A 19,119-nucleotide genomic window follows, 5' to 3' on the forward strand; every position below is an offset into this window, starting at 1 on the left:
TGCCGCCGCCTAAGGAGGTACGTGGGGCGGTGGCAAGAAATAGGGCCTTCTCAGTAGTGGCACCAACGTTGTGGAACTCCCTTCCCCTTGACTTGAGAATGGCTCCCTCTCTTGAGTCCTTTCGGCGAGGCCTGAAGACCTTGTTGTTTAACCAAGCCTTCTGACGTTCTGGCCTTTTTAACATCTTTTATATATCTTTTAGTTGCTTTTTTACAGGCCCGATTCCTCTAAGAACTGCTGTTTTATGCTCTTTTATTCTGACTCTTCTGACTACTGTTTTTATGGGTTCTGCTAATGTGTTTTTTAATATGTTTTTATCTGTGAAATTATGTTTTAATTTGTTTTATATGTTGTTAGCCGCCCTGGGTCCCTTTTTGGGAGAAGGGCGGGATAAAAATAAAGTTTTATTATTATTATTATTATTATTATTATTATTATTATTATTATTTTTCCTGTTGGTTTCACTCAATTCCTTTGACCTGAGAGTCCCTGTTTATACTAATAATTCTTGTGGATTTAAAATATACACAGATAAATTAGGATCCAATCTTATGGGCATGCTGTGCCACCAAAACATGCGTTCCAGTGGTTCAGCATGCTTTATGGCAGATACAAAGGTGGCACACTATTCCGTGCTGCTGGGCTACTGTTGCAAGTGGAAAACAGCTACAACCACATTCTACTGGCCTGCAAGGAAGCCCCAGTGCCAATAAACAGGCATAGGAGGGAGTGCGCAGAATGGGGTGTATCGAGGCTGGGAAGGGGGCGATATCCAATCTCTCTTCCCGGCCTTGATCCTCCTTCCCAGATCTACTCAGACTCACTCCAGCAAAGTCACTGGTGCAGGTCCAAGTAGACCCATTGCAGCATTGGAGGCTTACCCTTAGGCAATGGAACAAATGTTCCCTTTCCTGGAGGAGAACTCTGGAATACCCCAGTCCAGAGGATGCAGCTTGCATCCCGGTGGCATGGTTGCATCAGCGGGAGAGGGGGGTTAAAACAAGATTGCGCTGCCCCTAACCCAGGAAGACTGCTTCCCCTCTTGTTCAGAAGGCAAAGTAGAAAACTCTTCATTCAGCATTTGTGCATTTTCTCTCTATCTTTTTTTTTTTTGGGGGGGGGGGATAATTTAGCTTTTTTTGTAAAAGAAAATTGAATAATTTCCCTCTTCATTAAAAAAAAAATTAAGGGCAGAGAGAGAGAGAGAGAGAGAGAGAGAGAGAGAATGCCCAAAATTTAAACTAGCAGAGTTTCCAATTAATATTCCATCTCCCTTTCTGGCCATGTAACTTGAATGATGGGGTTGAATTAAGGAAGGAAGCAGGCAAACATGCAGGCAACAAACCCATAGCCCCATTGAGAAATGTTGTTCTTAAAAACAAAGGAGAAAGTTATTGAGAATGAGACATGCACACTCACCCCCCTCCATGAGATTTTTTTTTCTCCCGGAAAGTGCTGCCAGTTGAAGCAAGAGAAAAAGCAAATGAATGAAGTGAGGAAGGCAAGAAAGCCAATGCAACATGATTGGGTTTTTGTCCTCAAAACTAGAACATCTAGGAAGGGGGTATCACTTCACCTGCTCTGAGAATTTGAAGCTCGTGCACAGGGCACAGAAGCTAGCACGGAAGGGGGGCAAGGGAGGTAGACCCAATTAATGGAGAGCCTGGGAGGAGAAGCTATGTTTGCTAGTGTGAGACAAGCATCTTGTGTCTAAACTGTGGGGGAGGAAGAGAACTCTGCTGGCGGCTGCCTGAGGAGAGGGAGAAAGCTGCCACTGGCAACAGTCAGGCATGCCCAACAGGAGCAGGAAAATACTCAGCAGCTGCTGTGCCATGCTGTGCTTATCTTATTGTTTGTCCTGCTGCTGCTCAGCTGAGTTGCTCAGACATGCACAGAAGATCTGTGGGCAGCAGCGTTAGGGATGCTGCTACAGAGAAGTTGCTGGTTACAGAAAGAGTGATGGTGACATGCCAAACCTGTGGCAGATTTCTCAGCCTCGGCAATGGTGCATCTTAAGGTGGCAGTTTTGACTCACCTCATTGTGAGGCTGGCCCTGGACAGAAGCACCAAATGGATGGGCAAAAAACTGCAGTCCCACTCCGCCACTGCAGCCTTCATTTTTGCTTTTAAATCTTAGAACAGTATCATATTTTCAGCCTATAATCTAAGAAAAAAAATTGTTCTCACAAGTTCTGAGGCTATGCAAAAATTATGGAAAAGGAAGGAGAAAAGGAATACATAGCCCATAAGCATTGCTGAAATTATTCCCTGCTGTATTTCAATGTTTTTGCTGTTCAGCACCTGTTTTTACATATTCCTTTTGTTCAGTTTTTGTTTTTAATACAGACATGTCCCAGTATCTATAGGGCAGTGGTATTCAAACTGGGGCGTCACAACGTCCCAGCCTGAGGGTCCTGGTCCCTTTCCCCTTAAGGGGCGGGGCAGCCAGGAGGCAGGGAGGAGGCAGTGGTGCAATCCCCAGGATCGCGCCACTCAGGGGGGCTGCAGGGGCTTGGTGCCCTTGCCCAAGCCCCCTGCAGCCCCCTGGGGGTGCAGGGAGCCCTGCGCGACCTTCGGCAGGGCTCCCCGGGTCATGGAAGGTGACAGTGGAGTGATCACGCCCCGCTCTGCTAAACCGGAAGTGGTGCGCGGTCGCTCCACATTCCCTTTTGACCGGACTGCAGGGACTGGGGTGCACCCTCCAGTCCCTGCAGCAGCCATCCCTGGCTGTGGGGAGCCGGGTGCAAGCGCCTACAGGGCTCCCCAGGTCAGGGAAAGTGAGAGTGGCATGATCGCTCTGCTGTCACCTTCCATGACCCGGGGAGCCCTACCGAAGGTCGTGCAAGGCTCCCCGCACCCCAGGGGGGCTGCAGGGGGCTTGGGCAAGTGCACCAAGCCCCTTCAGCCCCCCTGAGTGGCGCGATCCTGGGGGTCGCGCTGCTGCCTTCCCCCTGCTCTCGCAAAGACTTACTGCGGGATTCAAACTCCCTGCGAGTTTGAAAACCGCAGCTATAGGGGATCAGTACCATGAACCACTTGCGGATATGGGAAACCCCATCGCTGCCTCCTGCCCCCCTACTTGCCCATTAACATGATTAAAAGGTTTACCAGTGTGAAAATATTTTTCCTTACACAGTTCACTATAAACTTGTAGGCTTATAGCAATGCACAGGTTGCCTCCTGGCAGCCTGAATGCTTGAATACACTCAATCAAGGTTAGCAGGAAGTAGAAGTTAACCGCTCCCTGTTAACTTCGAACAAGTGTTTTTAAGTGTTCAGGCTACCAGGAGGTAACTATAAGCCTGTAGATTCGCAGATCTGCAAATTGAAACAGCGGATACTGGATCTGTGGGTAGAGGGTCTCACTTGTACTGTGTTTATCTGGTTTAAAGTGTTTTTATGATTGAGTTGTTAATTTTTGATTGATGTGAACTGCTGGGAGCCACAAGGCAGGGCATATGTACTTGGATGGATGGATAGATAGATAAATAAATTAAAAAATATGCTGTATAGTATCCTGCCCTATGATCATTTCTTAATACTGGCTTATGTTTACATGTGAACACTAGATGGGGCTGCAGGATGACTTGTGTACTGTTAGTTTACTGATTATTCTTTACTAGTGTTTCTTCTATAGTGCTTCATTTCAGAGCGCTATAGGTAGTGGGGAAAATTGTACACACTGACATTATGCACAGAATAAAATAATTTTTACATCTCAGTTTAAAAAAATCCTTAAGAAACAATTGAAATTGTGTATTTATGGACATAAGAATATAAGAAGAGCCCCGCTAGATCAGGCCAAAGGCCCATCTAGTCCAGCTTCCAGTATCTCACAGAGGCCCAGCAGATGCCTCAGGGAGCACATAAGTTAACAGCCCTGATCCAGCAGGGCTGTTCTTATGTTCTCTTTCTGTTTAGCAAGGGATCCAGATATTTAAGTGTGCCCCACAGGCAATAATCTGCCTTAGTGAGAAACTGAGTTGCAGTTATGGCATTTACAGAAATGGAAAATAAGAGAACTACTCTTTCCCCTGTAGGTGTGAAGCAGCTAGTCCACATATTCATCCTGTTGGATGGTGTAAAGAACACAGAAGGATCCTTGTTACCCCTCCAGGTCTGTATGAAACAGCCACCTGTACACATTTGTTTCTCAAGATGAGAACCTATAATATTAGGGTAGCAAAGAGTAGAGAGTAACTACTTCAGTTAAAAGTGAGTTTGAAGGAACAATGCTGGAAGAAGATAGATAAGAATTTGTAGGGTTACCAGATACGAAGGGGGACAGAGTGCCTATACCTTTAATCATTGCATAGAAGACAGAATTTTGGCAGGTGCAGCTCAACATGGAAGGGTTTTAAAAACTGCAGCTGCCAGAATTTCTTCTTCTTTACAGTGGTTAAAGGTATAGGCATTCTGTCCACCTTTGTATCTGGTAACCCTAAAGCAGGGATGGGCAAACTTTCAACTTTAGGGATCCTGAACCTTTAACAATTGTGTAGGAGAGAAAATTTCAGCAGGTTCAGCTTGTCATCTGTGAAATGACAAGCTGCACCAGCTGAAATTCCCTCTTCTATACAATTCTTAAAGGTCTAGGATCCCTAAAGTTTGCCCATCCTTGCCCTAGCGCAACCATTTTCAACCACTGCCTCATGGCACACTGATGTACTATGAATGGTCTGCAGGTGTGCTGTGGGAGTTTGGGGGAGGGTCATTTATTATTAGAGCCACTGGGGGATGTGAACCCTCTACCAATAGCATGGTGTGCCTTGTCAATTGTTAAAAAACTGATGGTGTGCCTTGACAATTTTAGTACCTTGTCAGTGGGCCATGAGACAAAAAGGGTTGAAAATCACTGGCCTAGAGTCTGTCAGAAGATTACATACTAGAGAAAATGAACTTGTCATTCCAAGAATTGTCCTGATTATTTGGTGGAAGGTACTTAAAACTTTAACTGTGTGCTGAATTTAACTGAGGAGATTACAGGCAGTTGAATAAAGTGAAATGATAATGGTTGGTGCAAATGAGAAACTTTGACTGGAATCCTATATACACTTACCTGGGAGTAAGTTCCATTGAACTCAGTTGACTTATCTCTGAGTAGACATGCATAGACTAATTGTTAGTTATAGAAATCCATCTACCAAATGGAAATGAATGCATTTTAAAATCTTGAGAAATTGTGAAGCATCTCTTGATTACAGCATGCAAACCTACTTATAGAACAACCTTTACATGTACTATAAATATTTAACCTGTCAGTGTGTTAATTGCAGCTTGTTATATAGGAATGTAGCCCACACAGAGTAATGGTGTAATTCACTGCTATAATATGAGTCAAATCTTGGGAAAGCAATACTTTTAAATCTGTCATCTTTTAACAGTAGGCATTTGTAAATACAGAAGACTCAAATTGGTTTTCCCACAGTGACAGTATTTCCCCACCCCCATGATGTCAGTTGATATGGAACTATACTTGGCATTTATAAGTAGAATTTTTGTTTAAAGCAACTTCACTAAGAGGTTGCTGGCTGGGCAGGTGGCCATCAGTATTTAAAATTGGTGCATAATCTTTATCAGTTCAAATTACTACTTGACTCTGTAGCTTTAAAGATAAAATGTTAGAGCTAAACTGCCAAGACCTCCCAGTCCCTGTACTTACATGTTCAAAACCACAGCAGGAGTTTTGTGATAGTGTTTGTTCATTAAGTATTATAATAATGGCTTCAATCTGTTTATAGCTGAGATTTTGTAAATGGAGTGTATTATAATACTTTTAATACGTACCTGGTACATAAACCTCCTACACTGGCTGCCATTGACTAAGTTGTTCTGGTGATGCTGAAAATAGCAGAGAGGTCTTGAGCTAGATGAAAAAGAGTTGAGAGAAATTTGAGGAGGTAATGGGCCACAGAATAAGACCCAAAGGAGGAGTGACTGAGGGTCCAATCATATCCAACTTTCCAGTGCTGATGCAGCTGTGCCAATGGGGTGTGTGCTGCATCCTTTGGAGGAGGCAATCATGGAGGCCTTTGCAAGGTAAGAGAATGTTTGCATTGGCACTGGAAAGCTGGATAAGATTGGGCCCTGATAGGGAGAGGATTGGGCTGGATAGGATTAGGAACTGGAAAGTTGGATAGGATCGGACTGGGTGAAGAGAGCAGATTGCATGTAAAGGCTGTGGGAAATGAGATTGAAAAAGTAGTGGACCGCAGAAGGGGGAATGGATGGAAGTTGGAAGGAATGCATACTTAGGAATGAGTGGAAAACATGACAGTCTGGTAGAAGGTTAAAAATGAGTGCAGGAGCAGTGGGGGATAAAGGTAAAGAAAATATTAGGTAGCAGGAGTTTGGAAAGGAATGACCTTATGAAAGTGGAAAGAGCTGGAAGGAAAACTCTTGAAAAAGGAGCAGTGAGACAGAGGATGCACAGAGTGGAAAGATGTACATGACTAGAAGAATGGGAGGGGAGGATAAGGAGGGCAAATTCTTATGTATTGATTCAAAACAACTGGCAAAATATTTGGCTACAAACTTTTGATCTGAATCAGGTCTGATTAAAGTCATTGTTACTAAATTTGTTAAACTTTTGAACTCTGATACTCAGAGAAGTAGCAAAATAAGTTATCATGTTAGGAAGCCCATTGATATACTGCGTGTTAAATATATATCACTGGAAAACTTTCTTTTTATAAAATCAGAGCAAAAATAATTATGGACTTGTTCTCTTTAGTCAGAGAAGCAAAGAAAGAATGCAAAAAATAGGACATGCGTCTCCTCAGAGTAAGAGTTGAGAGTCCCAGAGATGGCTTCTTGAGCTCGGGGCTCTTTCCACAGAGTTACCCACAAGTCTCATTATCCACATTACACTGAGGAGGGGTGGTGGTGAAGAGGGCAAGTCACTCTTGTTTCTTATTTTGAACTCAGTGACTAACTCTGAAAATTCCCTCAATATATCTGTAGTATGACAGAACTAATTTTATATGATTGGTTTTTTCAATAGACTATCCAGATGCCAAGAATTTTTCTTGGGAGAAATATTTGGAAGAAACCAGTTCTTTACCTGCGCCTGCCAGGGCTTTTAAAATGGTAACAAATCATCTTTATTGTATTTTCATGTTTTCCCAATCGGCAGCCATCACAATAAAGCAAGATAAATATGAAAATTTCTCTTGCTTTATTGTGATGGCTGCCGATTGGGATCAATAATCATAGTGACCTAGACAAACTTGCTACTGGATTGTTGCTGGATTGGTCACTACTGTATTATCATTGTTAAGGTGCTGATGCTTATTTCACATGTAGCTTTTTATGGTATTTATCTAAGAGAGGGGTTGCCAGCTGGAGCCCTCAGGCCAAATTCAGTACCTCAGGGAGAGTCATTTGGCCCTTCAGTCACCAGTATAGCTAGAGCCACGTGTGACCTAGCAAGAGTTGGGAGGCAAACTTGTAAATTTTTATTTTATTTAAAAGATTTATATTTCTTAAGATTCCCCTTGCGAACCAGGCATCCCTTTAAGGGTGCAATTCTCCTAACCAACTTTCCAGCACCGAGGTAAGGTAATGCAGCTCTGAGGTAAACGTTCCCTTACCTTGAGGAGGCCTCCATGAGTGCCACCCAACTGCAGGATACAGCACAGGCCCCATTGGCACAGCTGTGTCAGTTTGCGAAAGTCGGTTAGGATTTGGGCCTGAGTATATTGAAAAGAATACAAAGTAAACACCATAAAAGCAGCAGATAAATGCATTGTTCAGTAGCTGAGGTCAGTCCACACAGCTGATCTCAAGGGGCAGGTGCTCTTTCCATTTCATCCTTTGGTTGCTTTTTTGGGAAAGGAGGAGGCATGAAATGAAGCACCTAACTTTGCCTTATTTTCACATTTCTCCTCCTTGACTCATTTCTGTCAAGCTCACAAACAATGTATGAAGGCAGTAGCCTTCTCCTGCTGTCTTTTTTCTCTGCTGTTTAACTACCTCTAAACCTGAGAGTTGTATTTAGCAATCCTGGCTGTTATTCTTTGGCAGATCTATTCTCCACTAGTTTGTATAAACAGTGGCGTTCCTGGGGGTCCCCACGCCCAGGGCAACCCCTCCTTTTCCACCCTCACCCCCTTTTCCGCCCCACCCCCTTTTCTGCCCCCCACCCCTGACCAGAAGTAATTGCGGTGACATCATCGTCACCGCAATTACTTCTGAGCAGCTACCTCCTCCACTCCCCCTTTGAATGGAGGAGGCAGCAGAGGCCTCGACGGAGCCTTCCACACTACTTGTAACCTGTGCGGAGGTCTCCACTGGAGTGGTTTGGGGCCGCTGGAAGCAGTCCCAGACTGCTGTAATGGAGACTGTAAGTGACGCTGAAGGCTCCGTCTTCTCCTCTGCCTCTGAGGGACACTCTCAGAGGCAGAGGAGGGGCACCCAGGAGCACTGTGGAGAGGTAGCAAGAAGCTCTCTAGGGCACCCTCCTCCTCTTCCAGAGGATAGGAGACAGGCGCCCTAGAGCGACAGCGTGATGGGAGTTGCTTCTCCTGATGCGCTGCCTCTCCAGGGTGCCCCTTTCCTCTCCACCTATAAAGGAGGAGGGGAGAGGGGTCAGCCCAGTCTGGCGCTGAGGCGCTGGCAGAGAGGCAGCTTCTCACTGCCTCTCCACAGTGCTCCTGGGCGCTCCTCCTCGGTGGGGGAGGGGTGAGGCTCAAGGAGGTGCCTCAGGAGGGTCTGCTCCTGGGGCTTTGGCCCCCCTCCAGGTACTCCAGTGTGTATAAACTATTTCAAGCCTTTAAGCTAAAGGCAATCACTAGGAGCAGTAAATTCTATGGATAGCATGAAAACCTTTTACGGAGTGGAGCTTTACCATAGGAAGTGTCCTCTGTGCTAGGAAGGAGTGTTCTGCTTGCGCAAGGGGTCTTTGCATGAGCAGAAGGGGTTCTTATAGTTACTGAAAAAGCTTTCAATGATGAAATGTTAAGAGGTCCCCCCGTCCAGTCTGGGACATTCTGCTAGTCAATTTCATTAGGTGGCTCCAAGTTATTTGGAAAGATTGAGAGAAATTTCCTTCTGTCAATTCTCTCCGGTCCTTTTGTTCTACAAACCTCTGATATTTGAGGGCTATTCTGTTTAAGAAAAGAAAAGAAAAGGGCTGTTTAAAAAAATGATTTAAGGAAAACAATTTAATATAGCTCAGAAGTTAAATACCATGACCATACTACATTTCCATGCAATCTCCATCTGAATTGAGGCAATTGTCATGTCATGGGACAAGCCAGTTTATCTTCCTGCCAGGCTCAGCCAGCTGGTAACCCATCCTGCAGGTCCCTGTGTGTGCACGTGCATTGTCATGCAGAAGAAGCAGCCCAATGTCAGCATTGGGCTCCCTTTGTTCCTTTTTGTCTGCTGTCCAGTGTCCCAGGTGATAGTCATTCTTTAGTGTCCCAGAACACAGTGGCCAAACAGACAAAGTTTGTATGGTGAGTAAGGGCTGCTTGGACTGTTTGAGCAGTAACCTTCGTAAGACAATCGCAGTTCAAGCAAACTTTCTCCAACAAGAAGCGAATGGCCACTGTGTCTTGGGACCTTAAAGGAAGGACCTTAAAGGACAAGCGTTTTTCAGACAAGCATTAACTGTCATAGTTTCTTGAAAAGAATGTAGTTAGTGAGGGGTTTTTTTTAATGCTAATTTAGTTATACTTTTCTATTACAGAAACCTTCTCATGGATTTCAGAAGAATATGAAACTTGAAGTAGTTGACAAGAGGAATCCTATACTTATTAGGGTTGCCACTGTGGTGGATACTGATGATCACAGAATTAAAGTAATTGACTTTTTTCTTTCTCTGTCCCTGTCTATTTCTAAACAGGAAGCTTTATACATTCTTGCTACAATCCTGCAGCCCCTTGTGAGTGGAAAAGCTTTGTTTTATGCAGTGCCCCCAAAGCCTTCTTTATTCACTTTAGTAGAGGGAATGTAGGAAGTTAACTGCTTCCTGTTAGTGTAGATATAGTTTTTTTTTCAATTCAGGCTCATGACAGCCTGCCTTAATGTCGTTATAAGCTTGAATGCTTATAGCGACCTGTAAGAACATAAGAATAGCCCCGCTGGATCAGCCCATAGGCCCATCTAGTCCAGCTTCCTGTATCTCACAGCGGCAGACCAAATGCTCCAGGGAGCACACCAGATAACAAGAGACCTGCATCCTGGTGCCCTCCCTTGCATCTGACATAGCCCATTTCTAAAATCAGGAGGTTGCACATACACATCATGGCTTGTAACCTGTAATGCACATCCACTAAAATTGAGTGTAGGGAAAGTTAGGACAGACAAAAGAAAATATTGCTTTATTCAGCGTGTGGTTGATCTGTGGAACTCTTTGCCACAGGATGTAGTGATGGTGATACCTAGATATCTTTAAAGGGGGATTGGACAAGTTTCTGGAGGAAAAATCCATTTCCTTTTCTAATGATCCCAAGCATAGAACTGGCCTTCTTCACTGCCGCTGCACATTGGGTCGACACTTCCATCAAGCTGTCCACTACCACTCCAAGATCTCTCTCTTTTCACCTCTCTCCGTTTTGAAAATTGCCCATTGACACCCACACTCTGTCTTCAACCAGTTCCGAATCCATGAGAGGACCTGCCCTCTAATTCCCTGACTGTAGAGTTTTTTTCAGTAGCCTTTGATGAGGGACTGTGTCGAACACCTTCTGAAAGTCCAGATATATAATGTCCACGGGTTCTCCCACATCCACATGCCTGTTGACCTTTTCAGAGAATTCTAAAAGGTTTGTGAGGCAAGACTTACCCTTGCAGAAGCCATGCTGATTCTCCCTCAGCAAGGCCTGTTCGTCTATGTGTTTCGAGATCCTATCTTTGATGAGGCATTCTACCATCTTACCCGGTATAGATGTTAGGCTGACTGGCCTATAGTTTCCTGGGTCCCCCCTCCTTCCCTGTAAAGGACCTTCACTGTATAAGAAAATGTATAAGGAAGATCATTTTTGTCCTGGGTTCTAAGGTTCTAAACTACATTAATGGGTGCATGTGGGAGAGATGGGGGGCCACAAATCCAGGGATAGTTATATCCAAGCATATGAGATCCACAGATACAGGGGCTTTGCTTGTACACATTGTACACACTTGTCTGAGAGAAAACTCCATTGACTTCAGTGGGACTTACTTCTGAGTAGACATGCATAAGATTACTCAGTAAAACCAGAGTCACAGCTGTTATTTGCCTTCAAAGAGAACTCAAGGCTTTAGTGAGGATCCAGCATTGAAGTTTTTGCATGTCTGCATTGTGTTACTTCAGGACTTGTAAGTCCTGTAAATTAAGAAGACTTCTAAAAAAACTCAAATGTCTCCTGATTAATTCAGAATATATCCAAAGACTGCTTAAGCTCATGTATAAAGACCTTAATGAATTAGTTATTAATATAATTGCCTGATTTAAATCTCAGTAAAGTAAATACAAATGCTTCTATAATTTGCATAAATGATGGCCCAGTACCTGAACTTATATTAATTAGCATTTATATACTTTCCTCACATGATGACTGCAGTTTGAATAAATGGGTTCTTAACAATGATAGCTCAGGGAGATTACTAGAAGGCAGGATTTTACTTTAGTTTTAAATGTGCTTTGTGTTTTCTTTATATTTTAGGTTCACTTTGACGGCTGGAATAGTATTTATGATTATTGGATTGATGCAGACAACCCTGACATCCATCCTGCAGGCTGGTGTGGGAAAACTGGACATCCTCTTCAGCCTCCTCTTAGTAAGATGCACATGAAGTAAATGTTAAAACATATATTCTGTCATTTGCAATGATTCCTTTGCTGGCACTCCTTGTTCTCCCGGTGCCATAAATGTACTTTACGGCACCCACCGCTGCCACTGAAACTCAGCGCTGGCATTGGGAGACTACAGGATTGGGCCTTAAGTTTGTACAGTATAACAAAGCCAACATTATTTGGAACATGACTACTTTTTAAACAGTAGATTTACTAATCTTTCTGAGAATATAGAGAAAGGAAAATATTAGTATATGACTTTTCACACACTGAATAGTAAATGAGTGCATCTGAATATGATGTAATAAATGCATTTTAATCTGCATTCTTTTTTTGAAGAAGGACACATTTTTGAGGAAAAAAGAAAAAACCATTCAAGAGACTTAAGTGATAAATCTGTCTCTAGTGCTTTGTCACAGATTAATTTAAAGCTGCTGCTGCTTTTATAATGAGTGGATCATTTAGTTGAGTTTTGGTTGATCAATCAATTGATTAAATTTGCATATGAGTAAATGCAGTAGTTCTAAAGGGAAAAAAGCATACTTCCTTAGCTTCATCTTTATGCATTATCCTTAGCTTCATCTTTATGCATTATCTTAGAAGAAGTTTCCCTTCCTCTGTGTGTGCGTGCGCGCGTGAGAGAGAGAGAAATGGCCTCTTAGGTGGCACTTTCCATCTGAAATTTTTAAAAGTACTTATGGCAAAAACACTTTTTAAAACATCTGTTGCTGGTTCGTTGGCAGCACATTTTTAATTCTGAAAGGTTTCCATTAATTTAACCAATTGATTAAGCATTGTAACTTTATTCAAGGTATACTCCCTCATTTCAGTACTAAGCATATTAATACCACATGTAAATTACCTTTCTTACAGCACAAGCCTATTCCTGTTTACTTCAGAAGCAAGTACCATTGTATTCAATAGGGCTTATTCCCTGGAAGATGTTTATGGGGTTGCAGTCCTAGTGTTTTTGTTGTTGTTGTTCTTTTCATGCATTAGGTGAAGCAGTAGCTACGTGTTCAAACACAGTACTGATTTTATTGGAGACTATTAGACAAAATGAAATGGTGCCTTACAGCCATGTTGATTTTCTGCTGCAGTTATTTATGAATAGTTGCATAGTGTATTAAGAACAGTGCTCCCTGTTAAAAATCATTGTTTTATTTGTTTATTATGTTCATTAATTCATTTAAATTAATATCCTGCCTTTCAGGTGAAAAATCTCTCAGGGTGGCAGGCATAAAATATGTTATTCTTCTGGTGTTCTGTTCTGTTGGTCAGTGGTTTTGTTGCACTAGCGCAGGGGTGTCCAAAGTTTTTGGCAGGAGGGCCACATCAGCTCTCTGACACTGTGTCGGGGGCCGGGGAAAAAAAGAATTAATTCACATTTAAAATTTGAATAAATTTACATAAGTTTACATAAATGTATATATTAAAGATGAACTTATATGAACGAATGAAGGTCTTGCAATAGCTCAATGCCTATAAAAGGCCTTGCACAAAGCAAGGTTGGCCTTTCCTTTGCTGCCGCTGCTGCATCACAGACGTGAAAGAGCAAGCAGTGGAGGGAGCTCTCATCACACAGCTCACACCCGAGGTCAAACCGTTGCCCTCATGCTGAGAGAAGTTGCGTTGGGCCAGGGCGGGCTTCAACAAATCTCTGGAGGGCCAGAGGCTAATTTTACGCTAGGGGCTCCCTGAGTGCCGCATTGAGAGGCCTCGAGGGCTGCAAGTGGCCCCAGGGCTGGGGTTTGGGCACTCCTGCACTAGCGAAATAACATAAAATTTAAAATAACTTTAAAAATAAAAAGGTATCTTTTAAAAAACCAGTTCTCATTTAATCCTGGAGAGGACAGCATATTCTGTGCATGCAAGCCTCCATAAAGAGAGCGTTCTAGACATGGGGTGACACCACAAGGAAGGCTCTATCATTGATTGCCATCAAGTTTGCCACAGAGGGTACAGGGCTTCTGAATACGATCATAATGCCTGGGCAGGTTCATTTGGGAGTTGCTGCTCCTTGAGGTATCTGGGTCCCAAGCTGTTTAAGGCTTTGTCAGATGTTTTCAGTTTAAAGCTTGTTAAATAGTCTTCGGTTGCAATATTTGTAATAATATACTTCAGTCATGAGTGTTTGTTTGTTTTATTTTACTTTTGTAATAGAGAAACTTCATTTTTGAGATCAGAAAGCAGGAGAAATTATAAATGCTTAATAGCCCTTGAAAACAATTGCTTCTAAGTTCTTGAATGCAGAGAAGGACATGAATCATTGTTATTCAGTCAGTATTCATATAAGAGAGTCATAATATTAGCCTGGTGTTAACAGAATAAAGCACTTGTCAGAGTTTTTCAAAGGAAGTAATGAAATAGTTGTGGTAGATTGTGTGAGGCTGCCCATAATCCTGACAGCAGAGAAATCAATTGCTAAATTTCTGTTGCATCTTCTAAATAAAGGTTTATATGTCTAATAGCTTAATCCTAACTAGGACCAGGCTGCCCTTTATGACAGTGAAACATGTTGTAAATGGCCATATGGCGGTGCACAGTGTGTGCTGCCGGCAGCCATTTTAGGTCCACTGCCACAAACAATGGTGGTGCTGGCTGGAGGTATGCTGCTGCTGGTGCTGGCTACCTGTGGTAGCAAAGGTGTGGGAGTGGCTTGATGGAATGGGGGAGGGGAGGAGAGTAACAGGCAGGAAGAGGCAGGCTGGAGGTGGAACAGGAGAGGGAGGGCATAGATCTCGGGGTCACCAGCGTGCACCAGATCTTGACCCCTGTCCCCTTCCTACAAATAGCTGGCGCAGATCTGAGGAAACCCATTGAGGCAGCAGAGGCTTGCTTTGGGGTAAGGGACAAAAGTTCCCTTACCTCAAGGAGGCTTCAAGACTGACTTCCCCACAGGATACAGCACTTTGGCCATTGGTGTGTCTGCATGAGCTGGGGAAGGATTTATTTAGGCTTGGGCTGTAAGTGTTTGAATAAATGAAAGACTTGTCAATTTTGCAGTGGCCTCATGGCTATTACTGTTATGTCATTATGCCTATATAAGTGGTACACAACAGTACCCATAAAAAGGTAGTATAGTTCGGGCTTATCAGGAATTTCAAAATATGGAGTATTCTGATACAGAACTTTTTTGAGCATCAACATGACTTTTTAAAAACTTTTTTGCCCAAAGAAAAAAAATCACAAACTGTGTTTCATGCACAAATTGTGTTTCATGTACAAATTATTTAAAAATATTGTATAAAATTACCTTCAGGCTATGTGAAAGATTCCTGGAATGTAAATGAATTTTGTGTTTATACCTGGGCCCCATCCCCAAGATTTCTCATGATGTATATGCAGGTATTCCAAAACAGGGAAAAATCTGATATCCAAAATGTTTCTGGTCCCAAGCACTTTGGATAAAGGATATCCAACCTGTATTATGTATGTTCAATAATGCTTTGAAGCCACATGGAGGCCCTTACCGAATCTTTACAAGCTGCAGGTGCAGAGGATGGAGAACACATTTAGGGTGGAATCCTGGCTAGAGCTTCTGTCATCAGGACTTTTTTTCTGCAAACAGAAGCTTCCTCCACTTTTGCAAAGACCCTTTCCACATACAGAACAGTTGTTATATTCATGGAGAAAGCTTCCATTTCCTGAGGAAGTATCTGATAAGATGCCACCCATAGTTTGAACTTCAGGTTCTTGCCTTTTGTTTATAATGTCCTGATTAAAACTTGTGCAATTCTTTCTGTGATCCGATGCTCCAAGATGATCAAATACAAGACTTACCATGAGCTATTTTTGATGTAAATAATACTTTGTTTTACCTCTGATAATATTTAAATAGGTCCCTTGGAGTTAGTAGAAGCTTTAGAACAAGGAGGATGTCCTACAGCTGGCTGCAAAGGAATTGGGCATATAAAAAGAGCCAGACACATGGGCCATCACAGGTATGTGTTGTCAGAAAGTAGCTAAGCTACTTCAATATTGCTGAAGTAGCAAAGCACAGTGTGATTACTGCATGCATTTGTTTTCATTTCTGTTCATGAGAAACAGTCTTGGGGTTGGAGGAAGAAATTGGCTAGGTCCATGGTGAACATTTTGAAACAAACGTGAACAGTGTGATTGTTCTGGTGCATTTAGATATAAAACTAATTGCATGCTGCAGTTTGGTTGCATGACAAAATTCTAACTGGTGTACATTTTTTTCCTATAAGGGAACCCCTCTTTACTAAGGGGTTAGGGGAAGACAGCTGGTGACTGCAGCATTTTCTCAGCTTTGTGTATATGGGTTTCTCTGTCAGCAGTTGTCAACAGGGCATGTACTGAAAATCCCTTGTTGCTGCCATTAGCTAGACATATTTTTTCCTGAGCATATTCACATGTAGAATGCAGTCCTCACTTTTCTCAAACTGTTTGTCCTGCCGCTTGATTTAGAGTTCCAGGCTCTTGTCATAGAAACTAACTTCTTTCAGCCTCACACCTGAGAAACCTCTGAAAAACTAATGGAACTTGACTATCTTTTTCAGAAGTTCCAATCTAAGTTATAGCCAGAATCATTGGGAAGAGCATGCCATATAACTCTTGAAGCAAAGCTTTCAGATGCTATAATTCTCTCTGAAACTAACCATTAAGAGCCCAATCCTATCCAACGTTCCAGTGCCAATGCAACCCCAAGGAAAAGGAACAAACCTTCCAGTACTTTGAGGAGGCCTCTGTGACTGCCCCACCACTCCTTTGATGCAGTGCTTGCCCTATTGCCATGACTACATCAGCACTGGAACGTTGGATAGGATTGACGTCTAAGAGTCTGTGATGTTACGGTTTGGCTAAACCTTGATTCATGATTTTTTTTTGTCTAGTTCTAATGGGACTTGCACTACAATGAATTTGTAAACTGATTCTTCTTGTCATAGATTACGAATGGGCAAATTTACTCCAAGTTCTTAGTTTTTTTCTATAACATTGTATTTACCCAGCACCCCCCAATAAAGACACAGGCAAGGGTATATGGTACAAAGGGCCACTTTATTAACTATTTAAATATACTTCAGATTGCAACAGGGCCTAACAAATAAGTCATGCGGGTTCTACATGGGGGAAACGGAGCTGCCCGTCTACTTCCCCCTATAGTGATTTGGGCGACCACACCAGACTCAGGGCAGCGTCAGTACAAGCCTGCCACCCCCATCATTGTCACCCCGAAGGGGCAGGGTGGCAGGCTAGCTCAGGCCACCCGAGCGAACCCGCGGTGCGCCTTTACCACCAGGCCGAGGTTCATCCAGCCTGCGCCACCCAGCCGGGAATGCCAGCATGACCAAGCGTGGAGTCCACCCGGCCCTTGCCACCCTGCGGTGTACACCGATATGACCTTACCTACCCAAAACCCGCACGACACCTGCCTAAAGTGACCAAGAAGACCTATGGAAAACCCCCATTCCGCCCCTAACTCCACAGTCCGGGGTAGGCAAAAAACCATCAACCGATGTGCCAATTAGGCTGATGGCAAAAATTCCTACCCGGCCCCAGAAGGCGACCAGCTAGTCTCGGACTGCAAAAGGGTGGGCGGGTGGGTGACCGCTGCCTGGTCCCGACTGCGTGGGCTTCTCTGAGCAGCCTGCACGTGGCCCCAGACCAATTAGCCCCCAGCCAATCGGCTGCGAGGCTGGCCCTTCCTGTGTCTCGTGGGCGGGCAGGGTAAACGCCGGTGGCGTGCTAATACACGTGCCACCGGAATTATTTTGATCTAATTGAGCCATCCCTGGTTTTTGAAACATCCCTAGATGTTTGGGCTACGTATCTTATAGAGATGTATATAAACTAAGATCTAGGGCAGTGATTTTCAACCTTTTTTATCTCGTGGCACACTGATAAGGCACTAAAATTATCAAGGCACACCATCAGGTTTTTGACAATTAACAAGGCACACTGTGCTGCCAGTGGGGAGCTCATATCCCCATTGGCCCTACTAATAAATGATCTTCCCTCAAATTCCTGTGGCACACCTGTGGACCACTCACAGCACACTCGTGTGCCATAGCACAGTGGTTGAAAATGGCTGATCTAGGGCATGATGGTTCATGGGCAGCCCAATCCTAACCTGTGCCGACACAGCTAGGCTGCATGGCCTGCACTGTATCCTATGCAGGTTAGGAGGCAGCTGGTGGTTACCTTGGGGTAAGGGAATATTTTTCCCCTTATCTGGTGTTGAGCCCCAGCCAATCCTATGGGACTTCTTGGTTGTTCACTAGCTATTTAGGTGGTGCAAATCTGGGAAGTCTGTGTAGGGCTGCCTGGCTTGGGAGAGGGAATTAGGATGCCTTGTGTGCTGCCACTGATCCCATCTCCTCCCAGGCCTGATCCTCCCCCGTTCTGCCTTCCCCCTGCCCTGAAATGCCCCCTCCTCACTTCCCAAATGCCCTCTCACCACCCTCTCCCACCCCCCATGCCACCCAGTGCAAACTTACCAGTACCAATCGGCGCGGGGAATGGATCCAGCACTGGCAGACTGGCATACATCTTTGTGCCAGAGCATGTCTTTGTCACAGCTCTACCAGTTCCTGAGTGAGCACAAACAAGAGCAAGCTGGCACAGAGAGGCCTGCACTGGCTGAAATGCCCCTTAGGATTGCTCTATAAGATTTCATTTTTTGTTCTTTCCAGGTCATTCTCTCCTGTTTTAATGTTAGAAAATAATAAACTTGACCAGAATGTAAAATTTTCAAAAAGGGTTATTAGTTACAGGTTGATGAGTATCCACTTACTTGTGTACTACTGCTGGAGAAATAAGGAGTACCTCCAACTGATCAGTTTTGTAAATTGGGAGACAGTTGTTGGATTATCCAAGTAGTAAATAAATTTATTTATTTAAATGATGTATATTGTATGGATGTACATGAACCAGCAACATTTGTTATGTGTTAGGGTTATTTATTCACAGTTTTTTCTCTGTTGATAAATTCTAACAATAAACATTTTACCCAAGGATTGCTGAAGAGAGAAAACATCAATATATATTGAGAAAGCGCATACATATTCTGTGTATACTGCTCAGATTTATGTATTACTTAAAATGATGTAAAATTATTCTAAATATAAAGGAACATAATGCAGTTATAATTTACTTATTGTGTTTCCTACTTCTGCAGTACTGGAATTCATTTTGAGTACAATGATTTTTAATTGAGTACAATGTATTAAAATCACTGTGGGCTTTAAATTTAAATAATGGGGAAGAAAGTAATTATTTCTTTGAATATATCAGGTGCTTTCAGGTTGGATAATCTAGGTCATTCTAGAACTCTGATTGTCTCCCTACCTTCCACTTGAATGAACAAGGACATT

The 19,119-nt window shown here is 43.2% G+C and overlaps 1 protein-coding gene across 1 annotated transcript in view; it reads left to right on the forward strand.

The window, feature by feature from the left end:
* The window catches only part of L3MBTL3 (L3MBTL histone methyl-lysine binding protein 3), a 67,168-nt gene that overhangs the window by 25,052 nt on the left and 22,997 nt on the right, over nt 1-19,119 (forward strand). The window contains exons 11-15 of the mRNA XM_066611200.1: nt 4,041-4,117; nt 7,004-7,089; nt 9,695-9,805; nt 11,652-11,766; nt 15,624-15,726. Of these exons, the coding sequence (XP_066467297.1) occupies nt 4,041-4,117; nt 7,004-7,089; nt 9,695-9,805; nt 11,652-11,766; nt 15,624-15,726 (492 nt within the window). The remainder of the gene's footprint in view (nt 1-4,040; nt 4,118-7,003; nt 7,090-9,694; nt 9,806-11,651; nt 11,767-15,623; nt 15,727-19,119) is intronic.

This window comes from Tiliqua scincoides, chromosome 1 (genome assembly GCF_035046505.1).
Source record: "Tiliqua scincoides isolate rTilSci1 chromosome 1, rTilSci1.hap2, whole genome shotgun sequence".
Taxonomy (NCBI): Eukaryota; Metazoa; Chordata; class Lepidosauria; order Squamata; family Scincidae; genus Tiliqua; species Tiliqua scincoides.